Source organism: Mastomys coucha, unplaced genomic scaffold, assembly GCF_008632895.1.
Source record: "Mastomys coucha isolate ucsf_1 unplaced genomic scaffold, UCSF_Mcou_1 pScaffold22, whole genome shotgun sequence".
NCBI classification, from domain to species: domain Eukaryota; kingdom Metazoa; phylum Chordata; class Mammalia; order Rodentia; family Muridae; genus Mastomys; species Mastomys coucha.
The window spans coordinates 166,585,089-166,597,780 of record NW_022196905.1 but is presented as its reverse complement, the minus strand read 5'-3'; the positions used below and the strand labels follow the sequence as shown (position 1 = coordinate 166,597,780).

At 46.1% G+C, this 12,692-nt stretch overlaps 1 protein-coding gene across 7 annotated transcripts in view; it reads left to right on the top strand.

The window, feature by feature from the left end:
- Tacc1 (transforming acidic coiled-coil containing protein 1) overlaps nucleotides 1–12,279 on the top strand; it is a 93,306-nt gene extending 81,027 nt beyond the window's left edge. For all 7 annotated transcript variants that reach the window (XM_031339343.1, XM_031339347.1, XM_031339344.1 and 4 more), the window contains 4 exons: nucleotides 227–387; nucleotides 1,806–1,912; nucleotides 5,530–5,650; nucleotides 7,054–12,279. In XM_031339343.1, coding sequence (XP_031195203.1) covers nucleotides 227–387; nucleotides 1,806–1,912; nucleotides 5,530–5,650; nucleotides 7,054–7,122 — 458 coding nt within the window. In that variant the 3' untranslated portion in view covers nucleotides 7,123–12,279. The remainder of the gene's footprint in view (nucleotides 1–226; nucleotides 388–1,805; nucleotides 1,913–5,529; nucleotides 5,651–7,053) is intronic.
- Nucleotides 12,280–12,692: the final 413 nt, after the last annotated feature.

Genomic DNA, 12,692 nt, shown 5'->3' with positions numbered 1-12,692 from the left:
CCCCCCCCCCCCCGTCTGCTCTGCGAGGCTCCCGTCCCGCTTTTCCTGGGTATCTGTTCCAGTCTCTCCTCTGAGAGGTCACTACCTTGCCACTGTGTGTATCCTCCCACTAGAGTGTGTTCTTGAGAGTGGGGACACCTCGGCCGTGCCCCCTTTTCCAAGAACGCTCCTTGGTACCCCCGAGTCGGTGTTAACTTTGTCTGTCCCCTTTGACTTGTGACTTCAGAGGACGAGCAGAGGGCAAGCGTGAACTCTCAGAAGAGCTTCCAGCAGCTGACTATGGAGAAGGAGCAGGCTCTGGCTGACCTGAACTCGGTGGAGAGGTCCCTGTCTGATCTCTTCAGGAGATACGAAAACCTGAAAGGTGTGCTAGAAGGGTTCAAGAAGGTAGGCGTCCTTTCCGTCTGAGTCCCCTGGGCGGCAGTCGAGCAGTGCGTGGACTTCTCTGTGGGGCTCAGCATTGCTGGCCTGGTTTGGATCATTCACCTTTTGGTGTTAGTGAAGGCAGAAGAGGTCTTATCTCACTTCACTGAAAAAAAGCCTAAGCCACGCACTATGGAAGAAATGAGGTGGGGCCATTCAGTTGTGTACCGTTAGTCAAAAGTGTTTCGGGATTTTTCTTCCTGGCAGGTGTTACACGGGGCCTTCAGGGCCCTGTACATGAAGGGATGTGTGACTGATGGCTTGGGCTTGTAGACCTAGCATCCAGGAAGCCAAGGCAGGATTGTAAAGCCAAGGCCAGTCTGGGTTGTATCACAAGCAAACCAAAGAAGATGGATGGATGGATGGATAGATAGATAGATACACAGATAGATAGATAGATACACAGATAGATAGATAGATAGATAGTTAGGTATGTACATACATACATAATAGATACATACATACATGCATACATATATAATAGATATATACATATATGATAGATACATATATACATACATAATAGATACATACATACATAATAGATAGATAGATAGATACACAGATAGATAGATAGATAGATATGTACATACATACATAATAGATAGATACATACATACATACATGCATGCATACATGCATAATAGATATATACATACATGATAGATACATATATACATACATAATAGATACATACATACATAATAGATAGATAGATAGATACACAGATAGATAGATAGATAGATATGTACATACATAATAGATAGATACATACATACATGCATGCATACATGCATAATAGATATATACATACATGATAGATACATATATGCATACATAATAGATACATACATAATAGATAGATAGATACACAGATAGATAGATAGATACACAGATACATAGATACATGGATACATATATTAGTCAGACAGGGAGGAAGGAAGGAAGGAAGAAAGGAAGGATAGATGGATGGATGGGTGGATAGATGGATGGATGAATGGATGGATGGATGGGTGGATGGATGGATGGATGGATGGATGATAGATGGATAGGCCTGGCCAATCATCTAATGCAGGACTGAGAGAGAAGCTGTATTAGGAAGTTGAGGCCACTGCATTGATGCAAAGTAGTGCATGGAGAACCTATTCAGGCTTTCTTCAGTGGGGGTTGCATGAGATACTGAAATTGCCATGGATTATGAATTAAATACATTCCAATGGTGCAGACTTTCTCTTAAAAAAAAAAGAAAGAGAGAAAGAAAGAAAGAAAGAAAGAAAGAAAGAAAGAAAGAAAGAAAGAGCAAAAAAACACAACCTTGGGACACATTGTGCCGGAGAAACAATGAGACATGTTTGTTTGTTTTGAATTTCATGTTGGCACAGAATGAAGAAGCCTTGAAAAAGTGTGCTCAGGATTACTTAGCCAGAGTGAAGCAGGAAGAACAGCGATACCAGGCCCTGAAGGTTCACGCAGAGGAAAAGCTGGACAGGTAAGTGCCTGCGCTGCAGTGGAGGCAGACACTTTGATGTACATGGTTACACACTTACACCTTTTGCCTTCTGTCTTCTTGGTTATAACCTCAGGGTTTGTTGGATATGTGATTTTATTTCTCGGCATGGATAAACCATTACAGAGTATAAAGAGCTGTGTATGCCCGCACACAGCATCCGACCTGTTTCCTCCCCTCTTAACCCTCAGCTCACCCGTGTTGGTATTCCGTCTTTCTTCAGACATGCATGCTGACACCCTTCGCTTATCTTTCCATGTCTGCGAGGACCTTCTCCCTGGCATCTTGGAAGGAATAGCCACTTCTGCTGGACATTGTGGTTACTAAATTTGCCTTGGTGCAGAAGCGCTGTGAGGAGCAGAGCTGTAGACTGCCCTCTTGTGTCTTCATGAGAGTAGATGAGGAATTGGGGCCAGCAAAGAGCGGAGTTGCAGTAGTCACACATGCATCAGCTTAGCCCTCCCTAGTGTGAGAGTGTCTGTTTTCCCTAAAACAGCTCTGCCGACAGCTCAACCTGTAGGTTATCATCAATGGGGTAGGTGAGAGTGGAGCTTTCTGTGGGGTTTGGCAACATAGCATTTACTCTTTTGAGAGTAGTTTTGCATTACATTACCTTAGTAAAGTTAAGTGTGTTTCAGCGGTTGTCTGTATAAACTCCTGCTTTACCATGACTGACTCGTATTTGCCCTTCCTGTTGTAACTTAATGTGTTATACATCAGGGGCACCGGCTTTCATTGTGAATTGTAATTCATTTTCCAACTTATTATTTGTGTGTGTGTTGACCCTGTTTATGAAGAAGAGAGCAAATCTTTGTTTTGTTTTTAATGTCCCGGGATTGAGCCCAGACTTGGCACATGCTAGACAAAGAGCTCTGCCAGGAGCTTTATCTTCAGCCTTGCAGTGTGCTGCCATGTGCAGAAACATATTTTACTTCAGGTTTTTTGAGCCAGGATCTTCCCATATAGTTCTTGCCTTGAACTTGCCTCGGCCTCCCGAGTGCTAAACTTAATGGCATGTGATACCATATATTCAAATGTGACAAGAGTCACTTCGTTTGCAGTTTCTGGCTTCCCTATCACAGTGTTCCAGGTAGAGAGAATTTTCTTCCCATTTTCCCTTCTAATACTCTTAGGGCTTCTCAGTCCTGAAGTCCAGTAACACATTTCAGAATTCACCCCAGGGAATGGTGTATTTTCTTTCTTTCTTTCTCTCTTCCTTCCTTTCTTTTTTTTTTTTTAAGATTTATTTTATTTATTTTATGGGTATGAGTACACTGTAGCTGTACAGATGGCCGTGAGCTGTCTGTCATGTGTGTGGCTGCTGGGAATTGAACTCAGGACCTCTGCCAGCCCCACTCGCTCCGGCCCCGCTCGTTCTGTAGCTGTCTTCAGACGCACCAGAAGAGGGTGTCAGATCTCATTACAGGTGGTTGTGAGCCACCATGTGGTTGCTGGGATCCGAACTCAGGACCTTCGGAAGAGCAGTCAGTGCTCTTACCCGCTGAGCCATCTTGCCAGCCCTAGAATGGTGTATTTTCTTTAACGAGCTCTTTTTAAAAGATGAAATCTCACTGTGTACTCCTGACTGGCCTGGAACTCTTCTCAAACTTAGAGATCCCCCTATCTTTGCTGAGGGACAAGCGCCACCACAGTCAACTTCCACCCTAGTTTCTAACTACAAAGTAATACAGTTGGAGCATTCTGTAGTCTGTATTTCTAGCTTCAAAAATGTCTCTCCTCTACACTCTCTTATGATCTCATTAAGGATTGAGTCATTGTGTATCCTTGTGTTAACTTTGTGCTTTTATCAGCTACCACAAATGGTATCGTTCTGTTGTTGCTTTGAGATACATACATCAAAATAGCCTACAAATTTCCCTTGTCATGTAATGACGTATTAGAACCATTTTCCAGGTCAGAACACACAGCTTGGTCTAACTTCCTTATTAGACAGTAGGATCTTGTCTTAGTCAGGGTTTCTATTCCTGCACAAACATCATGACCAAAAAACAATTTGGGGAGAAAAGGGTTTATTCAGCTTACACTTCCACATTGCTGTTCATCACCAAAGGAAGTTAGGACTTGAACTCAAGCAGGTCAGGAAACAGGAGCTGATGCAGAGGCTATGGAGGGATGTTACTTACTGGTTTGCTTCCCCTGGCTTGCTCAGCTTGCTTTCTTATAGAACCCAAGACTACCAGCCCAGGGATGGCACCACCCACAATGGGCCCTCCCCACTTGATCACTAATTGCGAAAATGCCCCACAGCTGGAACTCATGGAGGCATTTTCTCAACTGAAGCTCCTTTCTTTGTGATAACTCCAGCCTGTGTCAAGTTGACACACAAAACCAGCCAGTACAGATCTTTTTACAAAATGTTTCATTTATTTTTATTTCATGCATGTGAGTATTTTGTGTGCATCACCTGCATGCCCAATGCCCACAGAAGCCAGAAGAGGGTGAGCCACCATAGGGAGCCTGGGTCCTTTGTCAGAGCAGTCAGTTCTCTTAAACACTGAGCCAACTCTGGCCAGAAATGCTATAGCATTTCTTTACTGAGGAGCATTTAGTTTGGAGCTCAGACTCTCCATGTTGAAAACAGCCACATTAGCAGATTATTTCTGTGAAGAGTCAGCTAAAGATGGAATTGCTGTGTCCTAAGGTCTATATATTTTGGGTTTTCTTAGTTCCCACGCTGTGCCTCCCATCTTTCCCCTTTTTGTGTGATTCTGTCATTCTTTGCATTCTTAGGACAAGACCATACTGTACTTTTGACCACGCACAGCTCAGTGATAGGCCACCCACTCAGCAGAGCAGGCACAAGATCCTGGCTTCAGTCATCTCCCCCCCCACTCCACCCCCCCCCCCATCATGTAACACAAAGTGCTTATCACTTTAATTTTTACATCTTGTTGCTGGTGAGGTGGTAGCAGCTTTATCGATTAGCCGGATGTTTATTAAGTGACCTGCTTCCTCTCGAATCTCATTGGTATAGACACTTCTGAGGGCAGTAACTCACAGACATGGGTAGGGCAACAGTTGACAGTGGGAAAACCCGGAGTTACTCCCCGTGAGAGCCTGTCAGTCTCATACGAAGGTTAGCCTGCCGAGGGTGCTTTGCTGTAGAGAGGCCTTGGTGCGCCAGTTATGTGGAAAAGGACGTCTTGTTGAACGACTCCTTTAAAAACTAGAATTGTTAGGAAATTTCCTAATTTAATTTGTCTCACGAAACACAAAACTTGAAGAGTATTGATTCTGTTACCAGGATGTACCATGGAAAAGTGCTTACTGGTTTCATATAAGTTGCATTTTGTAGATCACTGGTTCCTGGTTTTCCTCTGATCATGCAGTCAGTTCTTTTACGTCTGTAGAATTTTTTTTTTTTTTTTTAATGTATGAATGCTCTGCCTGCATGCCAGAAGAGGGCGTCAACTCCTACTATAGATGGTTGTGAGCCACCGTGTGGTCGTCAGCCCTCAGTCTGTGTTTTGTGGAAGTCGGCAGTTGGCATCCCTTCTTCCTGCCTCTTTGTCTGTCCCTGGTTGCTAACCTGTGTCCTTTTTATCTTTCCCCCAAACCAACCCAAAACACCACCACAGAGCCAATGAGGAAATTGCTCAGGTTCGCTCCAAGGCGAAGGCAGAGAGTGCCGCTCTCCATGCTGGACTCCGGAAAGAGCAGATGAAGGTGGAGTCCCTGGAGAGGGCCCTTCAGCAGAAGGTATGGAGGGACTCCTGTCAGTCCTTTGTAGACCCAGAGGAAGGGAGGTGACTTTGATCTTTTCACTCAGACACTGCAGGCCGGCTCCGTTATGAAGTGATTCTAGGGACACACATCACATTATTAACCAAGGGTAAGGGGATTCCTCAGCCCCTGTAGGGTTCAGAAGGCAAACACTGCATTTTAACTGGAATCCAGAGTCTCGGACACTTGGTCTGGGTCCCACAGCTGCCTTTCGTTCTCTGTGTGTGCTTTTGCGCAGCGAGGGAAGCATCTCCCTGTCATTGCTGTGGACCTCAGTTTTCAGGAAGCTCTGCCGGCCAGGAGCGCCCGGCCATTGCTGTCGACCCTCTGCCAGCCAGGGGCACCCGGCCATTGCTGTGGACTCTCTGCCTGCCAGGGGCGCCCGGCCACGCCTAGAGACTAACTTGGCTGTTGTAACTGGGAGATGCTAGGAGCCTCTAAGTGGGTAGAGGCCAGAAACACTGCCTGGCATCCCCTCTCGGACAGGACAGCCCAAATCAAATCACAGCCCAACATTATTGATGTTGAGAAGTTGAAAGCAGAGATAATGTCACCAAGCTCAAGACTGGCTGCTCACCATCAGACATGCCAGTGAAACAGAGAGGTGGGGGTTGAGGCAACCAAGGGCATTTCACTTGGAGGGCAGTGTGAGAAGGCTCTTGCTCAGGCTGCGTTGGAAGAGCTTTCTGGAGGCAGATGCTAAGTCTCCCAGACTGAAGCCTGCCTCTCACACCTGCCCCTCGTGTACTGGGCTTAATGGTGTATATTCACTCTTAACCTCCCACCCCAAGATGCTTTTCAGTTCTGTTTATCACTTCCTCAGGGTATTTGTGACAACAAATACACCCAGGGTGAAGGACGGGCAGCTGCTCCGAGGTCCTCTTGCTGACCCCGCGCTGTCATGGAAGTTCTGTGACACCAGTTGTATGTCCCTCTGATCAGCAGGTTTCAGGGTTTGACCTGCTGTGTTGCCTGTGAGCGTTCATGCAGTGATGCCCTGAGCTACAGCTTGTGTCTGGTAGCCGTGACTGAGTGACTCAAAGTCTGGAATCGCAGTCCCTGAGCCTGCTGGCAGATTAAGTGAATTCCGAATACTTGTGTTTAGCAAGTGGCCCACACACAACCAGAGAACCTGGGACGTAAGGTTTATGGGCAAGCTTTATGAGGGCTGGTGGCTCCCCCGCCCTCAGCTCAGTTTTAGCACAGTGCTGTGTGAACACAGGCACACTTTGATGGGTGGAAGGCATTTGGCCCTCTTTTCTGTGAAGGCTGATGCAGAGAAGTGCAGAGCCACTGGGATGTCTAAGGAGGGTCTAGCCAATGGCTTTTTCTCTCAGAACACAAAGCAGCCTGCAGAATCGTCATCTCCTGTCTTTCAGAATCAAGAGATTGAAGAACTGACAAAGATCTGTGACGAGTTGATCGCAAAGCTGGGAAAGACCGACTGAGAGTCGTCCCGTGAGCTGAGCAGATCCCAGTCTGGCTGCTTCTGTTGTGACCACATTATCTTGCCTTATCCAGAAATGATCCCCCTTTTACAGAGAAAAATAACTGTTTCCAAAAGCACATGCCTGCTACCGCCCATCCATCCCGCTTTGCCGCTGCCGCCACAGCCTGGCTGGTGGAGAGGGAGTCACGTGACCACAGGTCCAGTCACATGACCGCAGACCTAGAACCAGGCTGCCTAAGCTTCCCTTAGGCTGTTGGGTCTGGCTTGTGCTTTTCCAACTTGGGTTCATCTAGCTGTTGTCTGTGCTTTTCCCAAGATTGTGGAATTTCTAATTTTGTGGCAACTGTGTGGGTTTATCTTCCCAGCTCCTATTTGATATTTCTTTGACCTAGTTAATCTTTTAAATTTTCAGTATCAGCAGTTTTATTGAAGGGGACAGTTTGACCCATCATTACTTTGTCGGTGTGGCTCCAAGCTCCCTCTTATTTATAGACTTACTCATGCATGTACGTCTCTACATGTCTATGCCGATTTTCCCTGAGGCGTATCCACATAAGAACCTCCAGGGAGGAGCATAGTTACATAAATAGATGTAGACTCTTATTTTGAAACAGAGCCCTAGGTCTAAAAGTTAGCTTCGGACTTTGTAGAGGCTGGGAACCTGGCTCCATTAATAGAATGCTTCCTGTATACAGAGCCCTGGGTTTGGCCCCCAGAACTATAAACACTGGATATTGGAGTGCATGCCTGTAGTCTCAACACTCCAGAAGTGGAAGCAGGATGATCAAAGTCTAAGGTTGCCTTCAACTACATAGCCACGTGGAGGCCAACCTGGATTACATGAGGCCTTGTTTCAAACAAGGAGTAAGTGGAAGCATGGGGTATTCTAGCTAGTGGGAGGTGGGACAGGAAGATCACTTGAGCCCAGAGTTTAAGGACAGCAGTGCACCAGGCCAGTAGTCTTTTTCTCAAAAATCAAATACCCAAACCAGACCTTGAGTCCGGGTGGAGAGGTTGAGGGCACGAAGGTCAGAGGACATAAGGAAGATTTCATGTCTAAGGAAGATTTGCTGTGCTGTCTGTCGCCCCAGTATTTGGATAGCCCGGGACCTCAGCATGGCCCCTTGTGCTCGTACGGAAAGCAGCGTCGCATGACCAGCAAGTGTGGGCCTCCCTCAGAGCTGCCCTCAGATGCAGGTGTCCACCCTGGGCCATTAGTCTTTAAAGCAAAGTCCACTGTTGTTATCTCTTTGAAGCACACAAATGGGCCTTGGGAAAGGGTTAGGTGATGCTGTTAAAAGATGATGGAAGTCCACACAGTCAGAGAGTGAAGACCAGAGCAGCAACCAACGCTTTCATACTCGGGATGGGGGGGTGGGCTGTTTGTTTGTTTGTTTGTTTGTTTGTGTGAGACAGGGTTTCTCTGTGTAGCCCTGGCTGTCCTGGAACTCACTCTGTAGACCAGGCTGGCCTGGAACTCAGAAATCCACCTGCCTCTGCCTCCCAAGTGCTGGGATTAAAGGCATGCACCACCACCGATTGGACTTTTAAACAAAACAGGCCGTAAAGGGGCCTGTGGCTCGTTCTCCAAATCAGCCCCTGGGAATATTTTAAACAAAGACTGCTTGAATGATGGAGAGGGGAGCAGGGAGAAGGTCCACACAGACAAAACAAAATTCGATGAACTCACATTGGACTTACCCTGGGGGCATTGACCCCCAAATAGAAATTTCCCACATTGATACTAAGTGACTTCCTTTCCACCTGACAGGCAAAGCCAAATCCATTCAAGTTTTAATGCTTTTTTTTTTCCTGCCTTAATCTTACACCCTGTGTCTTCATGGTAAATGTGCACTATTCAGTACATATACATATTCCTCCTTGTAAAACCATTGCATGAGCCATCTCCAGCAATGAATTGTGCCTCATGGAGAACCTCCATAGATCTTAAAAACCAATGTTCCCTTAGCAGTGTGTTACCATGTGCTGTAACCTTTAGCCCCAGGGAAGTGAGTAAGGTCTTTTCAAGCTAGAAATCCCATTTTGTCAATATGCATTTATTATAACCGGTGCTTAGGATAGGCTGTATTCTGAGGCCTACTGTCTTTTAACATTTTGTACAAAAAACCACAAGCAGACAGAAGTTATCTGTGGTTGGAGAAATGGCTTGACAATCATTTGGGCTTAATGCGAAGCCCATAGCAGTAGACATAGTGTCATGTTCAAGTGTCTTCAAGGGACATAACCAGTGTCAGCTTCCTCCACAAGGGAAATTAATTTTGCATTTTAGAAACATCGCAGAAGTTTTGCTCCAGTGTTTCAGCGGCATCCGTGTGCACTCATTTTATATTGTTTCCTGATTTTTTTTTTTTTTTTGTTCTGAGATTGTACCCAGGGTCTTGAACATGCTAGGCAAGTGCTTTACCGTGGAACTACATCTTTCCTGTCATCTTTTTAAGCATGCATATTTTTAAAACATCCTGTGCTGTGCTGTATGTTACCAAGGCACAGGAGAGGACAGGTGACCCTCCCTCCCTGCCACACTGGCGGGTGGGTGGGCCTTGAAGAAACAGGCCCTGCTAAATGAAGCTGCTGTACAGGGGATGTGAACTAGCCCTCTAAGCAACGTTTGCTTTGTGCCTGTTACTCATTATCATTACCAGGAAATGCTCACGACTTTCAGCTTATGGAGATCCTCCAACAAGAATAAAAATGTAGCTTGCACAGCTGGCAAGTTAAGAAAATATACTAGGCAGAGTAAAATCTATTATTCTTATTTTTAATTAAATAAGCCCTCAGAAGCTTTTTAGCACTCTGGAGAGTCAAAATATCAAGTTGTCTTCAACACATGCTAGGGGCCAAAAGCAGCTTAGTTAGGTGATTAAAGGGAGACCAGGCATGGCGGCACGTGCTGGAGGCAGAGGCAGGGACTCAAAGTTCAGGCCTTGACTGGGCTATACCCTTAGACCCTTGTCTTCAAAGACTCGAGAACTGGGCCTGGGACTCAGTGGTAGCGTTTGCCTAATACGCACCAGGCATTATTGCCGATCCCCAGCACTGCAAGAACAAATAACAACAACAACAAAACGCAAGAGAAATGCTCAGAGTGGCTTGGGAACACTAGGTGATCTCGCTGAGGCTCAACATAGAACCCTTTCTTCAACTCTGCTCTGCCATAGTACAGCTCACCCATCAGTGTTACAGACTGACCAGCCTCCCGGGGGTCAGGAGGCAGCGCTTACTCTGTTTGGAGACCAGGAGTTCCCCTAAACTTCACATTCTCCGAAGCGCTAATATGGATTCAAGCATGTTGAGAAACAGACCAAATTAGGAAGTGCCGAAGTACACGGTTGGGAAGGCCTGAAGTGCATGGGATGAAATCCCTCATTTCAGGGTTATAGCTTACGCAAAACTACCTTTCCAGCCAGTGGCCCTTTTCCCCCTGCAGACTTGCCACTGCCTGTGCACAAACGCTCGCTCACTCACTAGGCAGTCCTGGGTTGAGCATGGCAGGCCAAAGCCTGCCCTCTCAGCAATGATAGCACAGGCTAGAAAGGGCACTCTGCGGCTCACAGGCTTCTCAGGATCTGTGGCCTAAGTTCACCTAGTACTGAATTGAAAGTGGTGTGGACCTTCTGAAGCCCTTCCCCACTCCTCCCTTAATTCCCTGAGGCTCCATTTCAGTTGGTGATCTTATGGCTCAGCTGTTCCTGCTGCCTCTGTAGGACTGGCACCCTCTAAGCTCCCGCTCAGGTTTTTTTGTTTTGTTTTGTTTTTTTTAAATCTTCTTGGGAAGAGAGAATGTAGATGTTGAAAGAGTAAATGATTTAGGCAAGGAATTTAAAGATGTATATATTATGAATTTTAAGGGTAGCAGATTCCTATTTACTTACTAATGAGCAGGTACGGTCTGGGAATCCCAGAACGCCAAGCCAAAGGTCGAAGAAATTACCTTTCAAAAAGTTTTAATAATGAAGTTATTTCAAAGGAGACTAATGTCCAAGAAAAGTTTGACTGGCCTCCAGGTTCCGATTATTTTTTAAAAAGCAATACACCAGGGCTGGGGATGTAGCTCAGTTGGTGACACACTTGCTCAGCATGCACAAGTCCCTGGATGTCATCCCCCAGTGCTGGGGAAAAAACCAGAAATATTTACTACTAAGTCCTTCCTATTTGGGGAGAAAAGGGAAACTCGGTCTAGAACCAGCTCTTCTCCATAGGCTCTCTTGTAGAACAGAGTACAGGCAAGCACTTGGCACTGCATAAAGACTGCACTTCTAGTAATTTCCATCCAGATGCAGCCCCCTTCCGTGCCTCTCAGCATGCAGTTAGATTTGGACAAATAGGATTTCCCAGGAATGACTCCCTCAATTGCACCATGGTTTCAGCTTTATGTAAACACACCTGGTCGTTATAGTTCTAGTTTGGAGATGCTGCTGCAACGCTGGCCGCAGGTGGGGCTGAGGTCTGGCCTGAACCTTCCCTGTATGGCGTCTTCAACACCCAACTGTCAGGATGCCACTCTATGGCCCTGCCTCCTCCTGGTATCTGAGTATGCTCAGCAAAAGTGCTTCCCCCCACCCCTCACATAAGTAACTGATTCTATATTTGTGAGTAATTTTTCAAATGGACACACAGAAATCTGAACTCTGAAACCATATCCAGACCAGATACAGGGCAGTGCGAAGGTCATACCCGCAGCCTCGGCTTTGTCCCTTGCAGTCCTTGGGACAGGATTCAGGCACTCCATCAAGTCTCCAAAGGCATCTGTCAGCTTTCCAGTACTGCTGTTTTCAAGTCTGTGTTTGCCAATAGATACCCACTGTACTAATGTGCCAAGTGTTTATTGCACATTTGCTCCCACTGTGTACCCCCAACCCCTGCCTCCTGGTGCCCCAGAGTGGGTGAAGAGACCCTCACTGGGGCAGGGGAATGGGGAGCCAGGGGCGCACACCTCACTGACTCCTGCTGTCAGGACAGTGTTGTGTGGAATAATCATCCTCATAGATTTTATACACATAGTAATTTCCCTTTTTTATATGTCAGGTAAATATTTGTAAAAGTTATACTCACACAAAAGAAATTATTATGATAATTACTAATATATTTTTTCCATGTTTCATTGCCTGAATAAAAACTGTTTACCACTGTTGCATCAGGCTGTGTTGTCTTCCCTGGGCGTCAGTTGTCTCACCCTTGACTGTTTATGGAAGCCTCAGTATTTCTGTCTGAAAATAGAAAGCATGACATTTCCTTGCACTCGTTCTCTGGGGCTTTGTGCATTTCATTGGGCATGTAATTGAAAACAAAACAAACCCTGGAATTCAGACTTCAGCTGTAGAAGCCACCACGAGGGCATCCATGCAAACAGCTTTTGCTAAGTGCTCTGAGAGTCGAGTCCACCCTGGCGTTTTTCAAATGCGCAGAAACCAAGCTACGACAAGCTCTCGAACTTGCGGAAGGACCCGGGGTGAGCTTGAGCTGGGCAAAAAAAAAAAAAAAATAGCTGGTGCTTCGTGGATTTTCTAGGTTACTCTGAGAAAAGACTTAGTCAAGCCGGCTCTCCAT